The sequence below is a fragment of the Schistocerca serialis genome, chromosome 12 (genome assembly GCF_023864345.2).
Source record: "Schistocerca serialis cubense isolate TAMUIC-IGC-003099 chromosome 12, iqSchSeri2.2, whole genome shotgun sequence".
NCBI lineage: Eukaryota > Metazoa > Arthropoda > Insecta > Orthoptera > Acrididae > Schistocerca > Schistocerca serialis.
In genome coordinates this window covers 123,590,417-123,609,532 of record NC_064649.1, presented here as the reverse complement: position 1 = coordinate 123,609,532, position 19,116 = coordinate 123,590,417, and the positions used below count along the sequence as shown (strand labels likewise).

General features: G+C 44.2%; 1 protein-coding gene across 1 annotated transcript in view; it reads left to right on the top strand.

Moving 5' to 3' along the window:
- The window catches only part of LOC126428159 (uncharacterized), a 140,206-nt gene that overhangs the window by 103,376 nt on the left and 17,714 nt on the right, over window positions 1–19,116 (top strand). Inside the window, exon 10 of the mRNA XM_050090069.1 lies at window positions 694–913. Coding sequence (XP_049946026.1) covers window positions 694–913 — 220 coding nt within the window. The remainder of the gene's footprint in view (window positions 1–693; window positions 914–19,116) is intronic.

Here is a 19,116-nt window from a genome sequence, read left to right as displayed (position 1 = left end):
CGTACACACATCCATTTCTATGTACAGGGTGTCTGAAAAATAAAAAATCACAGGTAAACGTTAGGGATAGGTTACTTATCCAGAAATAAGTAAAAAGTCCAGTAAACATGGGTTCTAAAATGCATATCATAGGATCTGTGAACACTTGTTCATCTTTGCTTATGTGAAACACACCTTTTCTACTCAACAAGTGTTCATCGCTCTTAAGGTATGCATTTTAGGGCCGGTGTTCACTAGACCTTTCTCTCGTTTTGATATAAGGAACTTGTCTCTAATGTTTGTCTGTTTTTTTGGAACACCCTGTATGTATAGAAGCAGTATGTAGCTCGTTCCACCTGAATGTTTATTAGGGTACCGTGTAAAAATTGGAAGTAAATCAGTCAAGATTTTTGGTAAAGACCAACTTGTCATTAAGTAGTAGTATAGATAAGCAGAATAAGGCAGATTTTGGTACTTGCTATCCCGCCTCGTGCAGCAATTTTAATGGACAGCATTCTATTCATGAAAATGTAAGATCGTGAACTTTACAATTAATTGAAGCAATAAAGTTTCATGAATACTTAAACAGTGGGTCTTAGAATATGATTAGGTCAGACCATTACAACCAATGTAAAATAGTATTGAATATTAATGTTTATTTTCATTTGTTAGACTGAGTAGCATTTGATGGAAACATTTCATCTGTTTTACAAGCCGCCACAAAAGAAGCCAGTTGTGAACGGCGATGCCAGTGGCGAGGGGACTGCGCCTGCCAAAGACGAAGCTAATTTCGACCGAGAGAAACGGGGCAGCGAGACGAAGGTGGAAGAGCCCAAACCGGCCACTTCCGACGACACCGGGGACAGACTCGCTGCGGCTGAGTCTATGGGAGAAGCCCCACAGCCTGCTGCCAGCAGCGCGACAGGCGAATCGGGTAATAGCATAGAACAGTGCTCGAATACTAGGGAGCACCTCAAACGCTGCACAGTGCTCGGATTTAATTCATTTTAGTCCAGTTGCTTGTTTGCCAGCAGCAGAAAAGATACCATCATTTAAAAAAGTCTTTTTTTCTGTTGGTCTTATAAAAATACCTCTACTTTTATGCAAATATTCTTAAGAAATTACACAATACTGACTGAAATGTGGAGGCAGTGCATGCTGAAAGACAGTAAACTTAGTTTTGCTGCAATTCAGGCAGTATTGTGCATGTTGTCTCGTTATAAAGAATGACATGTTTGATTTTAGCTGTATCTGGTTTTTTTGTGCTATTGCGGTGCAATTTTTGTGCTATTTTCTACATTTACAGGATTTGTTGTTGTATTAAGGGTCTTAGTAGTGCTATGTTACTGTTAATAGAAATAGGTTAATGGTTATTATCAATGACATGAGTAGATTTGTGATGAATTACACTAATAGTGATATACGAGGGTAATCCCAAAAGTAAGGTCTCCTATTTTTTTATAAGTACATAGAACTGTTTATTTCTACAATGGTTTACATTAGTTTACAGCTAGAACATTTATCTATTTGTCGACATAATCACCATTTCTGCTGATGCATTTTTGTAGACGCTGTGGCAGTTTTGTATGCCCATGTCATACCAGCTCGCCACCATGCTGTTCAGAAAGTTATGAACATCTTTCACCTCATTGTTGGAGCTGAATTGCTTTCCGGCCAAATTTTCTTTTAACCTAGGGAACAGGTGATAGTCACTGAACTATAGGGTGGGTGGGTGATTATGTTCCACTGAAACTGTTGCAGGAGAGCAGCAGTTTGCTGATCAATGTGTGGGCGAGTGTTGTCATGGAGAATGTGTACGCCTTTGCTCAACATTCCTCTTCTGCAGTTCTGAATTGCCCATTTGAGGTTTTTCAGAGTCTCACAGTACCTGTCAGCGTTAATTATGGTCCCAGCGATTCAGCTCCGATGATGAGGTGAAAGAAGAGGTTCATAACTTTCTAAACAGCATGGCGGCCAGCTAGTATGATGTGGACATACAAAAACTGCCACAGCATCTACAAAAATGCATCAACAGAAATGGTGATTCTGTCGAAAAATAGCTAAATGTTCAAGCTGTAAACTGATGTAAACCATTGTCAAAATAACCTGATCTATATACTTATAAAAAAATAGGAGACCTTACTTTTGGGATTACCCTCTTATAAGGAGCAGGAGAATGGAACAGATGGGAAACAAAGTAAGAAACTGTTTATGATTTCAAAACTGATTGCCATCACTGTTAACACATTTATCCCACTGTGAGCTGAGATGATCAGTGCCTTCAAGGAAAAATATTTTCAGTTGCCTACACAACCACAATTGTACTGAGGTGTCGCACCTCTACATCTGAAGCAAATCGACGGGCACAAATGTCTGCACCGGGTGAAATTTGAAAACCTGGGAGCCTAGAGGTGAAGGAAGCTCTCAGGTTTTCAAGTCTCATCCTGTGCAGTCCCCAACAAGAGGTCTTTACGTTTTATCCCGTCCGGTAAGTCTCCACTGACCCAGGGTTCTGGGTGACTTTTCTGTAACTCTCCCAGACTTCACCAGTCCTTCCCCTTGAACCCTTCTGCCAGGAGGAGGAGCCACTAGCCCTGAAAGCATGCTCAGTTCCTCAAATTTTATGTATGTTTCATCCTGCTGCCATTTGGTGAGTAGATTTGTTTGTGTGTCCAATTATATTTTTAAAAAATGATTTTTTTGATGATGTATGTGCAGTAATGATGTTTGAAAATGATTATATTGATAATGCCATGGACCCTCCAATAGTAATGGCAGAAAGAATGTGTTATATCTACAGATTAACACCCGTGTGCGAACAAAAATTTTTATTAGGTGGAGCAAGGCCACTGCTTAATTTTACAAAAAGATAAACTTTCTTCGAAAACAAAAGGCTTCTTCTCCTACCAAAATTTTCTGACAAGCCAAAGAATATGCCAGCTCATTGAATTGAGATATTAGCAACTGAACTGAATTAACGTTCCTTTATTGAGTTTTCCCTCGAGGGAGTAGACGGGCGCAGAGTCCGGGCTCGATGGCCGGCGTAGCGAAGTTGTGGCACCTGGACGTTCCGGCTGCATCGAAGTATCTTCCAGACAGCAGGTCGAAAGACGACTGTTTCCATTTCTTCCGGCTATTTAACATGGCAGCTCCAGTCTTCCTCCGCTGATTCTGTAGTGACGATTGGCGGCCGTTGGCGATCCCTGACTGGTTGATGGTGATATTATAGTGTGATGATCTGCACTGGAAAAAGGCTCATGTGCATATGTATTTTGTGGCTGATTGAATGTTTGGCGGGAACGCCTCTAGCACCAGCTGGCGGAACGCACCGGCACTAAGTTGCGGGCACCGCTTAACTCTGCCGCGGTAGCCGACCACTGCGTTTGTATGGCTGTGTGCGCCACAGCAGAATGCTTTGCTGCTTTTACTATATTGTAAGAACTAACATGCAGATAATCAATTATTTGATATGCCGTGTAAAAGATGATGTTGTCACAATGAAGAATTAAGAGCTATTTATGGTCATTTTGTAAACAAATGATTTGTATAGGATTTGGCATTAATAGTTCCTTGATACTTTATAGCAGTGGCAGCAACGTGTCCATTGTAAACAAAAGTGGTGTGGAATAATTTTCTTCCAGTGCTTCATGAGCGAACCACTTTTGTCAGCTTCAGTACATCTTGTAACACCTGAACAGTCAATTGTGAATAGACAGGAAAAGATGGAGGGGCATGTGTTCTGAACAGTCCCTGCCAGGAGCTGCAAACTACAGGTGATGGTGATAGTGATTCTAATATCGCAAAAGTTGTGGGATATCTTTCAATATCATCTTGTACCTCCTTTTGCCTTGCACAGTTCGGCAACTTGACGTGGCACAGACCCGACAAGTCGTCGGTAGTCGCCTGCAAAATTATTAATCCGTGTTGCCTTTGTAGCCGTCCATAATTGTGAAACTGTTATCAGTGCAGGATTTTGTGCACAAAATGCTCTCTCAATAATGTCTCATAAATGTTCAATGGGATTCGTGTCCGGCAATCTAGGTCACCAAATCATTTGCTCGAGTAGTCCAGAATGTTCTTTGAACTGATTGTGAAAAATTGTGGCCTGGTGCCACAGTACATTGTCAGCTGTAAAAATTCCATTGTCATTTGGGAAGCTAGAGGCCATAAATAGCTGCAGATGGTGTCCAAGTAGGTCAACATAAGCATTCCCACTCGGTGATTGATTCAGCTGGATCAAATGACCCTGTCCGTTTCATTAAAGCCCCCTGCGGGTCCTGGGGTAAGAATAGGCCCAAGGTATTCCTGTCTGTCGTAAGAGGCGACTAAAAGGAGTTTCACATGTTTCGGCCTTTATGTGATGGTCCCCTGCAGGGTTTGACCTCCATTCCTTAAAATTTTCCCGAAGAGCGAACCAACTGGGGAAGGGCACCTCACACAGTGCATCGTGTCCATCGTGCATTGAGATCTTTAGCCCACTTTCTTGTCGTCACATTTCAGCCCCCCCCATTCTCCATCTCTTGGGAGAGGACACCTTCCTGGGTGCGTTTTGCACTGTGCACTATGCAGTGTCGCTTTCTGCTTAGACGATGACCGTGGACTTTGCACCTGATATCCAGCACGGAAACCGATCTGTTGTTGTGGGGTTGCCATGTACCCTGGTGTTCGTAGCCCCCTGACCACACAGGGATCACTCTGCTGATGCCTGCGCCGTTAACTCCCCACATATGCCGAGGAGTAGATGCCCATCCCCCTGGGGCATCAGGACTCCCGGCAATGGTCATCCTGCCAGGTGGCCTTTGCTGCAGCTGGGTGGTGCCCGTGAGGAGGGCCCCTGGTCGGAGCGGGTGGCATCAGGGCGGATGACACGCGATGAAGCTTAGTCAACCATGTCTTGCTGGTGGTGAAACACCAGCAGTCTCTAAGCGTTCACAAGCTCAATTCAACGCACAGAAGTACGACCCCAAATCGTTCCCCTCCCTGGCCACACCATGGGAGAAACGTCTAGCTAAGGATGGTGGCAGATCTTATTCACTCCGGTACCTTGTATGTTCGAGAGCTGATGGGGAATCTTTCATGATGATGAAGCCTCAGTTTTTTGTTGAGCATTTAGAGAACAAGTTCGGGAGGTGGAGGGATTGTCCAAAATGAGATCTGGGTCAGTCTTCATCAAAACAGCGTCCTCTGCCCCGTCTCGGATGTTACTCGCTTGTGACAAGCTGGGGGATGTTTCTGTAACCACCACGCCCCATAAGAGCTTAAATATGGTCCAGGGTATCATATTTCACAGAGACCTTGTTTTGAAGTCTGACAATGAGCTGCGCGCCAATTTAGAGCGGCGAGGTGTACATTTCATTCGGCGTGTCCACTGGGGTCTGAAGGATAATCAGGTTGCCACCAGTGCCTTCATCTTGGTCTTCGAGGGTGATACATTACCTGAGAAAGTCAAGGTGATGGTCTACAGCTGTGATGTAAAGCCCTATATTCCTCCCCCGACGCTGTGCTTTAAGTGCTGGAAGTTCGGCCATATGTCTTCCTGCTGTACTTCCAGCATCACATATTGAGATTGCAGATGCCCATCACATCCCAATCCTCTAAGTGCCTCATATCCCATCTGTGTCAACTGCAGAGAGCGCCATTCTTCTTCCTCACCAGACTGCAGGATTCTCCAGAAAGAAAAGAAAATCATGGAGTACAAGACCCTGGACTGACTGACCTACACCGAGGCTAAGAGGAAATTTGGGCACCTACATCCTGTGGCTATGACAACCTCATACGCTGCTGCTATGAGAACAGTTGTCGCCTCTTCATTTCCCCGAATTCCTGTCGCCTCTCAGAACCTGTCCCCTTGACGGTGTGTGGCATTTCACTTCCTGTTGCACCACCTACTTTGAGAGCAACACCCCCCCCCCCCCCCCCCCCAACCATCTGGGACGTCCATCCCCACGTCTAAGCCAGAGAAGCATAAGTCCCTTGCCTCACTCCCTTCCCAGGTTTCTGCTAATGGGAAAGATGACACCCACCAGCGGCTGAATGGCCGTAAGGCTTCACGCTCGTCCTCAGTCCCGGAGACTGAGCCAGTGAAGTCCTCCCAGCCAGGGAAACCCAAGGAACAGCGAGGGAAATCCATAAATAAAACCCCTAAGACCAAGGAAATTGTGGTGGCACCCACACCACCGCTACCTACAAGCTCTGCGGCCGAGGATGGGGTGGAGATTTTGCCGTCCGCTGAGGACATAGATCTCGCCAGAGCCTCAGACACGATGGATATAGATTGCTCACGCAGTAAGTCAGTGGCAGCAGGTGATTCTGAGGCATAAACTGCCTCATTGAATGTTCCATCCCTTCCCAGTCTCACGATGACGTCATCCTCCAGTGGAATTGCGGCAGTTTTTTGCACCGCCTGGTTGAGCTATGGCAACTGTTACGCTTTACACCTGCTATCTGCAGTGCCCTCCGGGAAACCTGGTTCCCGGCAATGCAGACCCCATCCCTCTACGGCTGCACTGATTGATCAACTCCCTAAACTTTTCCTACTTATGGGGAGATTTTAACGCCCATTACCCACTTGTGGGGTGGCACCATCCTTACTGGCCGAGGCTTCTTAAATACTGGGGCCGCCACACATTTCATTGTGGCTTGAGGTAGTTACTTGGCCATTGATTTATCAGTTTGCAGCCCAGGACTTCTCCGATCTATCGACTGGAGAGCACATGATGACCTGTGTGGTAGTGACCACTTCCCCATCTTTCTGTCACTGCCCCAGCATCATGCCCATAGGCGCCTACCCAGATGGGCATTAAGCAAGGGGGACTGGGAAACTTTCACATATGCTGTCACCATTGACTCTTCCCCACACGGTAACATCAATGTGACTACAACAATTTTTTCTATGGCAGAAAACGCGATCCCTTGCTCTTTAGGGTGGCCCCAACGTAAAGCAGTCCCTTGGTAGTCACCGTAAGTCGCTGAAGCAATTAAGGAGCGTCGGCGAGTACTACAGTGGAATAACGGGCACCCTTTCCTGGTGCACGTCATAGCCTTTAAATGGCTCCGTGCCCGCGTTCACCAACTTATCGAACGATGGAAGCAGGAGTGTTGGGAGAGATACATCTCAACCATTAAGTGCCATATGTCACCGTCCCAAGTCTGGGCAAAGATCTAATGTCTTTTCGGGTAACAGACACCAACAGGTGCTCCCGATGTTACCATAAATGGCGTGTTATGTACCGACACAAACACGATTGCCGAGCACCTTGCTCAAGCCTCTGTGTCAGAGAACTAACCCCCAGCCTTTCACATTCTCAAATGGTGGCTGGTAGGGAAAGTCCTGTCATTCACTACATGCCACAGTGAATCTTATAATGCCCCATTTACAGACTGGGAGCTCCTCAGTGGCTGTGCACATTTCCTCGACACAGCTCCCGGGTTTGATCGGATCCACAGCCAGATGACTAAACATCTCTCATCTGACTACAAGTGACATATTCTCATGATCTTCAACTAAATCTGGTGTGATGGTGTCTTTGCATTGCAATGGCGGGAGAGCACCATCATTCTGGTACTCAAACCCGGTAAAAACCTGCTTGATGTGGATAGCTATCGGCCCATCAGCCTCATAAACGTTCTTTGTAAGCTGCTGGAACGTATGGTGTGTTGGCTGTTGGGTTGGGTCCTGGAGTCACATGGCCTACTAGCTCCACGTCAGGGCGGCTTCCGCCAGGGTCACTCTACCACTGATAATCTTGTGTCCCGTGAGTCTGCCATCTGAACAGCCTTATCCATACGTCAACACCTGGTTGAAGTCTTTTTTGACTTACATAAAGCATACGACATGACCTGGCGGCATCATATCCTTGCCACATTGTACGAGTGTTGTCTCCGGGACCCACTCCCAGTTTTTATCCAAAACTTCCTGTCACTCCGTACTTTCCGTGTCCAAGTTGGTGCCTCCCATAGTTCCATCCACATCCACGAGAATGTAGTCCCGCAGGGCTCTGTATTGAGTGTGTGTCTATTTTTAGTGGCCATTAACTGTCTAGCATCAGCTGTCGGGCCCTCCGTCTCACCTTCTCTGTATGCAGACGACTTCTGCATTTTGTACTGCTGCTCCAGTACTGGTGTTGCGGAGTGTCACCTGCAGGGAGCTATCCACAAGGCGCTGTCATGGGCTAGAGCCCATGGCTACCAGTTTTCTGGCCTGAAGACCTGTGTCGTGCATTTCTGTCGGCATTGTACCGTTCATCCGGAACCAGCACTTTACCTTAATGACGATCCCCTTACTGTAGTGGAGGCATATCCCACTCACTGTAGTGGAGGCATATTGATTCTTAGGTCTGGTTTTCGACGCTCGTTTGACTTGGCTTCCTCACCTTTGTCAGCTTAAACGTAAGTGCTGACAGCACCTCAATGCCCTCTGCTGCCTGATCAACACCAACTAGGGTGCAGATCGCTCTACGCTGCTGCAGCTGTACAGAGCCCTTGTTCAATCCCGGCTTTACTAAGGGAGTCTGGTTCACAGTTCGGTGGTGCCCTCAGCGTTGTGTTTAGTCAACCAAGTGCACCACTGTGGCATTTGCCTAGCGACGGGAGCTTTTAGAAAGAGTCTGGTGACCAGTGTCCTGGTGGAGGCCGGAGTCCCTCGATTGCGGATCCGACGTGCACAACTGCTCACCAGTTATGTTGCACACATTCATAGCTCTCCTGAACATCCTAATTACTGTTTTCTTTTCCCAATCAGGGAGGGCTAATGATTGCAATTCGTGTGCGATCGCTTCTGTCTGAACTGGAGTCCTTCCCTTCACCACCTCTCCTCGAAGTCCATTCATGTACACCTCCGTGGTGTAGCTGTAGGCTGAAGCTTTGCCTGGGCCCTACATGTGGCCCTAAGGACTCCGTTAACACTGTAGCTCTCCGCTGTCACTTCCTCTCGATTCTTGAAGTGTTCCAGGGCTCTGAAATGGTTTACACCGGCAGCTCAATGACTGATAGTAATGTGGCCTTCGCCTTTGTCCACAGAGGCCGTATTGAACAGTATTCCTTACCCGATGGTTGCAGTGTATTCACTACAGAGCTGGAGGCCATATCTCGTGCACTTCAGTAGATCCGTTCGTGCCCCGAGGAATCGTTTCTTCTGTGTACTGACTCCTTGAGTAGCCTACTAGCTATCGACCAGTGCTACCCTCGCCATCCTTCGGTGGCGTCCATCCAGGAGTCCATCTATTCCCTGGACCGGTCCCATCGTTCAGTGGTCTTTGTGTGGATCCAGGACTAGTTGGAATCCCAGGCAACGAACTTGTCGACAGGCTGGCCAAACTGGCTACGTGGAAACCGCTTCTGGAGATAGGCATCTCTAAACCTGACCTGCATTCTGACTTATGCTGCAGGGTTTTTCGGCTTTGGGAGATGGAATGGCATAACAGTACGCCCAACAAACTGTGTGTCATTAAGGAGACTACGAATGTGTGGAAGTCTTCCGTGCAGGCCTCTCACAGGGACTCTGTGGTTCTCTGCCAGCTCCGCATTGGCCACGCTTGGGCGACCCACAGCTACCTCCTGCGCCGTGAAGACCCACCTCTGTTTCAATGCGGCACCCAGTTGACAGTGGTCAATATTCTGGTGCACTGCCCCACTTTGACAGCCCAGTGACAAAATCTTGGGTTATCGGACTTGTTGCCACTCATTTTATCTGACAATGCCTCATTGGCTGATTTAGTTTTATGTTTTATTTATGAGGGTGGGTTTTATCATTTGATCTAAGTTTTAGCGCATGTCCTTTGTCCCTCTGTCTCCTCCACCCTAGTTCTTTTAGGATGGAGGTTTTAATGTGTTGCAGAGTGGCTGGCTTTTCCTTTTTATTCTCGTGGTCAGATGGCCACTGTAATCTGGTTTCTTGTTTTACTCTCTTCTGTTTCTAGCATATCTCTGTTATTTTCTTGTCCTCTTTCATTCCTTTTAGTGTTTGTTGCCTTTCCTTTGTTCTTGTAGTTTTTCCTTCCTTTCCATTTTGTGTTGTATGTCTCATCTGTTTTATTCTCACTCTTGTGGCATTGTTTTATTAGGAGCAAGGGACCCATGACCTCGTAGTTCGGTCCCTTCCCCCCCTCTTTTAATCTAGCCAACCAACCATTGCATTAATCACGGCCCACGCCATTATAGAGCCACCACCAACTTGCACATTGCCCTGTTGACAACTTGAGACCTTAGCTTCGTGGGGTCTGTGCCACACTCAAACCCTACCATCAGCTCTTACCAACTCAAATCAGGACAAGGCAGACCAGGGCAAAGCTTTCCAGTCATCTAGGGTCCAACCCACATGGTCATCTCGGAATATTGAATTCCGTAACGGTTTCCAAAATGGAATGTCCGATGCATTTAGTTCCAACTTTTATTCCACATTCAAATTGTGTTAATTCCCATTGTGCGGCCGTAAGAACATCGGAAACCTATCCACACGAATCAGCTGACTACAAATGACAGCTCTGTCAATGCACTGCCCTTTTATACCTTGTATATGCAATAATATTATCAAAAACAAAGATGATTTGACTTACCAAATGAAAGTGCTGGCAGGTCGACAGACACACAAACAACCACAAACATACACACAAAATTCAAGCTTTTGCAACAAACTGTTGCCTCATCAGGAAAGAGGGAAGGAGAGGGAAAGACGAAAGGAAGTGGGTTTTAAGGGAGAGGGTAAGGAGTCATTCCAATCCCGGGAGCGGAAAGACTTACCTTAGGGGGAAAAAAGGACGGGTATACACTCGTGTGCGCGCACACACACACACACACACACACACACACACACACACACACACACACACACACACATATATCCATCCACACATATACAGACACAAGCAGACATATTTAAAGACAAAGAGTTTGGGCAGAGATGTCAGTCGAGGCAGAAGTGCAGAGGCAAAGATGATGTTGAATGACAGGTGAGGTATGAATGGCGGCAACTTGAAATTAGCGGAGATTCGGGCCTGGTGGATAACGGGAATCTGTATATGTTCATAATGCCATCCCCCTGGCTTTTGCTACCTCCCTCACTTTTTTCTCCTCAGTGTATGGTGAGATTTGTAATTTTAACATTTGATAAAAAGTTTCTGGTGGATAACTCAAAAATCTGTTGTTGGGTGGGAATAATAGTGATCTGCTGTATTCAAATTCTTGTTGATACTCCTCCAGCCTGAGTCCTCAGTTTATGTACGAGAAGTTTATGTTGGTGGTCAGTTCATTTTTCTATGACCAAATACGACTAAAATACTAAATTTAAAAAATTTATGTGAGCCACTAAAACAGTGTTCTGCAACTGGAGTGATGGATGTGACATGAATATTTACATAATATTGTAAGAAATTGAGGGATTTTGATTTTAGTCATACTGTAAATGTTTTGTTTTTAAAGGCATTAAATGTCATGTATTTCCCTCACTTTCAAGTCAGAAGGTGCTTGTTTATTATTTAATTATTTGATACATAGAAATTAAGTGTAATTTATTTACTCACTATTTTTGTTATTCTTTGTCTATCTTAAGTTAATTGTATTCACACCTGTAGCACTGCTCTGGCTATGCCGGTAATGTGAGAGGCCTTTGTAACACCGCATCTTTTGTGCATGGCTGGCTGTATGTACTTTTCCTAAAATTCCAAGGTTAGCAAAACTGTCTCCCCTCTTATTATTTTTATTCCTTTGTTTCGATATTTGTTCTATTTGCCGCTTTTTAAACTTTACTGCTCTTTTCGTTCTAACCCTTTTGTTCGCAGCCATAGGACCCACACATTATAGGACAATAATACAATGTTTCAGTTCAACAGTAATGTTATTTCATCCTGGACTTTCCAAACTTCAGGTTTATAACAGCTATGCTCTGCAGCAGTGCGAATATAGTGATTGCTGCACCAGTAATTTTTATTATAGTATTATTGAACCAATTTTTTCCCCTGATATGAGTAAGTTTGTTGTATGCAGTGGTCCATCCTTGAGTGCCAGTAGTGGAAACATCAAGCCCAAAAAAAAAGAAAAAGAAACAGAATGCTGTTGAAAGACAGTATTTATCTTGCAGGTTTTTTTTGCTTCTGTGGTTGCTAGTAAATTGAAATGACATTTGTCAGTAAAACTTTCCTCTCTGCTAAATAAAGCTGTGAATTATTTTCATCAGTTGTTCAAACAAAATAAATAAATAGTGAATCTCATGATTACGTCAGTGTGTGTTTTGCAAAAAGTACAGGAAGCTAGCTATAAAATAGCCAAACTTATTGTAAGAGCTAAAAAACCAGATAAAGTAGCAGAAATGTGTAGCAGAAATGTGTTAGTGCCATTGTATAAAGAAATGTGCTTGATTCAGAAGCTGCTACTAAAATTTCAAAAATACCTCTCTCCGCTGACACAGCCAGCCAGCAAGCTAATTACATGTGCAGCGACATCGAACACGTTTTGACAGAAAATAAAGAGCAACTGTAAGTTCTCACTTCACATCGACAAGTCCTCTGGTGTTGGCAGCCTCGCAAAACTTCTTGGTCCAAAATGTATTAATGCAGAAGGATTACATCAGTGTTTCTACAAACAGAACTGCTTCTATGACATCAAGTGAAAGGGTTCGTAGCTAAAGCATGCGATGTAAATCCTGACTTCCGAACTGGCCATTATTTCATTCCCTGCAAAGCCATTGGTGCTAATTTTGTACTATGCCCTCTGAAAATTGTGATGGACAAAATAGTAAAAGCTCTGAAACTCATCAAAATTTGACACCTAAATATGCAGATTTTTAACATTTTTGTGTCAAGAAATGGGATCACAGCACACTGTGCTTATGCTACATTCAGAAGTATGATGTTTATCTCGAGGTAAAGTGTTAATGTGTATGAATGGACTTAGAGATGAGGTACTTGCATTTTTTACAATTGAGGACCATGAATATTTATTTGCAGATAAGGAATGTTTATCCAAGTTAGTGTAGTTTTCTAATATTTTAATACACGTAAATGAACTAAACAGAAAAATGCAAGTTAGAAACAAAACTATTCTGAGTCATATCGGTAATATTAAAGGATTTATCAATAAGTTAAATTAGTGGATACATAGAATTGAAAATGGATTGTGTGAGATGTTCCCGACTGTATGGCCCATTACTGATGATAATGGTGTTAATGGACTTAATTAAGGAACATTTAGTATTTGCAGCAGAATTTTAAAAAAAATGGAGTGTGTGTTGATGGTTTTGACTGTGTTTCTTGGATTTGAAAGATCTTCTGAATAATTTACTTTATGGAGTACATGGAAACATTTTGGTTGTCAATAAGCAGAGAATACCATGCTATATCTGAGATGGCAGTAAATGTGCCATTACTCTTTTCAACTACATGTATCTGTGAACTGTGCTTCTTGATATTGACTGAAATTAAAATATCAAAGAAGAGAGAGAGAGAGAGAGAGAGAGAGAGAGAGAGAGAGAGAGACTCAGATCTATCAAAAAAAGAAAGAAATGAGGCTTGTTTTGTCAATGATTTTGCCGTGAATCAGCTGTCTCTGTGCAGCTAAGCTGGTTCAAGTATCACATTGAAGGTATGGGTCGAATTATTTACTTCAGAATTCGAAATAGGAAGGTGTATTTTGTACAGTGAATTAAAGTCGAGAAGTTGTTAATGAATGCATGAATTCATTCCTGTTTTATAATACAGTCTCTGACAATTAAGTTTTGTGAATTGAGTCAGAACTGCCAATCGGGCAACACTGGCGACTCGCAGCGCTGCACCTGCATAGCAGCGGGTAGTGACAACCTGCCTCCATCATAGTTCAGTTGAGCATCGTGTGTTCTGTCTTTGGCCTGTTGGACGAAGTGCTTGTTTTGTGCATTGGGTCTGAACTGAGAACAGGAAAATGAACGAGCAAAGGATCAATTTGAAGTTTTGTTTTAATCTTGGCAGGACACCAAAACAAACGCGTGCAGTGCTGGTACTTGTTTATGGGGATCAAGTACTGCCCATGAAGTTTGTGTAAGAGTGGTTTGCCTGTTTTTGAAGAGGCCTGGAAAGTGTTTCTGACAATCTCTGTAACGGACAACTGGTAACTGCCATCAGTGACATTGAGAAAGTGAGGACATTAATCACTAAATGTTCCAGCGTAACGACAAGCACCAGCACGAAGATCGAGAATGCGAGAGCAGAGAGGGCTGTGAGACATCAGCAGCCAATAGCACGCTGACTAGGACATCATCACAACAGGAGCGTCATCTACACGAAGAGAGTAAAAGTGACGCACCGCCTAGCTGCGGCCGCACTAGAAGAGAGCGCTAGTAGACCTGAACTAGAAGAGCTGCAGTGATAGTAACGATAGCAGTGACTTGTGTGATAAGCGTGCATGGAAATTATATCTATCAAAGGACGCTGATTATATGCAAGTCACCAGTTGCTTGCGACCCAATATGTAGAAACGAAAGTTAAGTGCTGTCAATTCTACTACTGTAATAAACTCCATTAATATGATCTGCTTGTATGTTGTCTAGCTATCTGAGAAAACAGCTTCCTAGGGATGCTATAGGAGATGAGTGGACAGGATCTCACACGAACGACCATCGACTAACTGTGCGTACGATAGCGGATGAACTGCAGAAGAACTATGAATCCGTGCGACAAATCCTTACCCAGGAGTTACGGAAGAGGAAAAGTGTTGTCTTGTGTCACAGCACTTGACTGATGATCAGAAGCAGGCACGTTTAGAGGCTTCACAGGATTTTGTCATAACAGTGGATGCAACACCCAATTTCTTGAACTGCATTGTCACTGAGGATGAAACCTTTTATCTCCGGTATGACCCTGAAATGAAATGGCAAAGCACGGAATGGCGTTCTCCAAAATCAACTCGTCAGAAAAAGGTCAGGCAAAAAATCGTGCATCAAAATGATGCTAATCACGTTTTTCGATAGCCAAAGCATTATCCACAAGGAATTTCTACGTGAGGGAACGACGTTGAACACTGCACAGTACGTTGAAATTTTGGCCTGTTTCATGCAACGTCTACGCATGGTACGGCTCCAATATGCACAACAGTGTTCCTAATTGTTCCGTTGACGCATCAAACAGTTCTTGGCAAAAAAGGGGGTGGTGCAACGTGAACATCCACCATCGTCGCCGGATCTCAATCCTCAAGACTTCTTCCTATTCCCTCAACTCAAACTCACTTTGAAAGGAAAGAGAATTGATGATATTCCTGACATCTGTCGAAATGTGATGCGGTTTTTGAACACCATTCCAAATGAAGATGTCGTGCAAAGTTTCCAGTACATGTATTGCAGAGCTCTGCAGTGCATAATTATGGGAGATGGCTATTTTGAAGGACAGTAGGGTAACTGTAGTTCATAGTTAATATGCATTAATGTTACAGGACTATTCATCGAACTTTATCATTAGTGGTGGTGGTGGTGGCGGTGGTGGTGCTGGTACTGGTGGTGGTAGTAGTAGTAATTGATTGTATGACAGAGCAATAATTTGTAATAATTGTATTAAGATTCACATGATTTTTAGTGGACAGACATTTTGATGTGCTATGTTAAGTCTAGACCCATCTGAATGTAACGTGTAATAAAAGGTTGCGGAACGCTGTGCTAAAATTTTAGGTCATGTTCAAAATCGTTATTGTTTGTGATATAAAGACATGAAATGCATGCAATATTCAAAAAAACTAAATGTGCGATCATTTAGAAATTTTTGAAACAGTGACACTGGAATGTGAAGGTATAGCTTGTTGGGAAATATAGACTCGGTGCCGTATTCGCTGATAACCTCGCCGTTGAGTGCCCGTAAGCACCAGCCGACCAGCCCAGTGCTGTATTGAAAAAATGTATCATTGTGATGGATTAAACAATAATGTGTATGATATGGTAGTGATAACTAATATTTTACAGTGTATTCTAGACATATTCTAGCCCAAAATTACATGAAACAAATAGAAATTACCTTTGTTTCTCAAAGATATCCTGATGCTGCAATAAATACTAGGTTGTCACATAAGTTCATAGCATTATTGTTTTACGAGGTGCATTCAAGTTCTAAGGCCTCCGATTTTTTTTCTAATTAACTACTCACCCGAAATCGATGAAACTGGCGTTACTTCTCGACGTAATCGCCCTGGAGACGTACACATTTTTCACAATGCTGACGCCATGATTCCATGGCAGCGACGAAGGCTTCTTTAGGAACCTGTTTTGACCACTGGAAAATCGCTGAGGCAATAGCAGCACGGCTGGTGAATGTGCGGCCACGGAGAGTGTCTTTCATTGTTGGAAAAGGCCAAAAGTCACTAGGAGCCAGGTCAGGTGAGTAGGGAGCATGAGGAATCATTTCAAAGTTGTTATCACGAAGAAACTGTTGCGTAACGTTAGCTCAATGTTCGGGTGCGTTGTCTTGGTGAAACCACACGCGCAGCCTTCCCGGACGTTTTTGTTGCAGTGCAGGAAGGAATTTGTTCTTCAAAACATTTTCGTATGATGCACCTGTTACCGTAGTGCCCTTTGGAACGCAATGGGTAAGGATTACGCCCTCGCTGTCCCAGAACATGGACACCATCATTTTTTCAGCACTGGCAGTTACCCAAAATTTTTTTGGTGGCGGTGAATCTGTGTACTTCCATTGAGCTGACTGGCGCTTTGTTTCTGGATTGAAAAATGGCATCCACGTCTCGTCCATTGTCACAACCGATGAAAAGAAAGTCCCATTCATGGTGTCATTGCGCGTCAACATTGCTTGGCAACATGCCACACAGGCAGCCGTGTGGTCGTCCGTCAGCATTCATGGCACCCTCCTGGATGACACTTTTCACATTTTCAGGTCGTCATGCAGGATTGTGTGCACAAAACCCACAGAAATGCCAACTCTGGAGGCGATCTGTTCAACAGTCATGCGGCGATCCCCCAAAACAATTCTCTCCACTTGCTCGATTGTGTCACCAGACCGGCTTGTGCGAGCCCTAGGTTGTTTCGGTTTGTTGTCACACGATGTTCTGCCTTCATTAAACTGTCGCACCCACGAACACACTTTCGACACATCCATAACTCCATCACAACATGTCTCCTTCTACTGTCGATGAATTTCGATTGGTTTCACACCACGCAAATTCAGAAAACGAATGATTGCACGCTGTTCAAGTAAGGAAAACGTCGTTATTTTAAGTATTTAAAACAGTTCTCATTCTCGCCGCTGGGGTTAAAATTCCATCTGCCGTACGGTGCTGCCATCTCTGGGACGTATTGACAATGAATGCGGCCTCATTTTAAAACAATGCGCATGTTTCTATCTCTTTCCAGTCCGGAGAAAAAAAATCGGAGGCCTTAGAACTTGAATGCACCTCGTGCGTCTTGGTATTGCAGTTTGTATAGGTTTATTTGTAGATTGTCATTTTTTATTTATAGTTCTGTTGCTATTTGAGTTTACTTATTGCCATTTTGTCATTTATAATTCTGTTGCTATTTGAGTTTACATATTGCCATTTTGTCATTTGGAGACAGTGAGTGAAGCTGTGGCTGTTAAAAATGGTGTGTCAAGTGCAGTAATTGGAACATTGACATATTCTTCTGTTTGAGTTCAATAGAGGGATGACAGTCCGCCCTCGGTAGCCGAGTGGTCAGTGCGACGGACTGTCAATCCTAAGGGACCGGGTTTGATTCCCGGCTGGGTCGGAGATTTTCTCCGCTCAGATACTGGGTGTTGTGTTGTCCTAATCATCATCATTTCATCCCCATCGACGCGCAAGTCACTGAAGTGGCGTCAAATCGAAAGACTTGCACCCGGCGAACGGTCTACCGGCCGGGAGGCTGTCGTCACACGACATTATATATATAGCAGCAGAGGCAGCCAGAAACTTTTGTGCCATATGTGGGGATAATGCCATTGGACAGAAAATGGGACCGAGCGAGGTGGCGCAGTGGTTAGACACTGAACTCTCATTCGGGAGGACGACGGTTCAATCCCACGTCCGACCATCCTCATTTAGGTTTTCCGTGATTTTCCTAAATCACTCCAGGCAAATGCCGGGATGGTTCCTTTGAAAGGGCACAGTCGACTTCCTTCCCCGTCCTTCCCTAATCTGATGAGACCGATGCCCTCACTGTCTGGTCTCCTTCCCCAAACAACCCAACCCCAGAAAGTGGAAAGAAAATCGTTTTCCCATTTAGGGAGGATTATTTTGGCACTAGTGACTCTCCATGTTTAAGAAGACCTGAAGGTTTGGTGAAGAGCACCAAATTGCATTAATCCACAATGATCCGCTTCAGTGTACTCGAGAACTGACACATGTTATGAACTGTGATCGCTCCACCGTCGTGTGATATTTGCATGCAATGGGGAAATTTCAAAAACCGCGTGCTCTAACCCAAAACCAGAAAAGGCAGTGGGTGGTCGTATGTGCACCCGTGCTTACTTTTCATCAATTGGCTCATAGATGACACCAAGCGTTCATATCCTGTATCATTACTGATGATGAGAAATGATGTCTTTATGCTAACATGTGAAAATGAAAGGAACCGTGGAGCCCAAATGAAGCAGCAACTCCCTGTACAAAGATCTGTGCACATCCACAAAATGTAGTGTTACACGTCTGGTGGAACAGCGATGGGATGTATTACAGATTGCGTCCCTGAAGTGTAACCGTCACTGCTGACATTTATTGTCACAACTGAGGCATCTTGCAGAAGCAATCCGAGGACGATGACCAGCAAAATTGCGTGAAGTGATGCTACTCCACGATAATGCCTGCCTGCATTCTGTTAGACTGACAAAAAACAGTGTGCAAGAGTTGGGTTGGAGATGCATTCTCCACCCACCTTATTTACTTGATCTCGTGCCCTCAGATTTTTCAGCACTTCTACACACTATCCAACAAGCTTTGAGGAACTTCACTTCCAGGTGAAAATGTGCTCTGAATGTGACTTGATGAGCTCTTCAGCTCGAAAACACAGGACTTTTTCAGTTATGGAATCAAATAGTTAATGCAGCATTGGCAGTCTGTTGTATACAGTGAAGGAGAATATATTATTGATGACGAAATTCTCTATTATGTGCACATGTTGTGTTTATTAAACTTATTGAAAAACACTATTAATGTATGCACCATCCTAATAGTTTTTTTTAAGCAAAT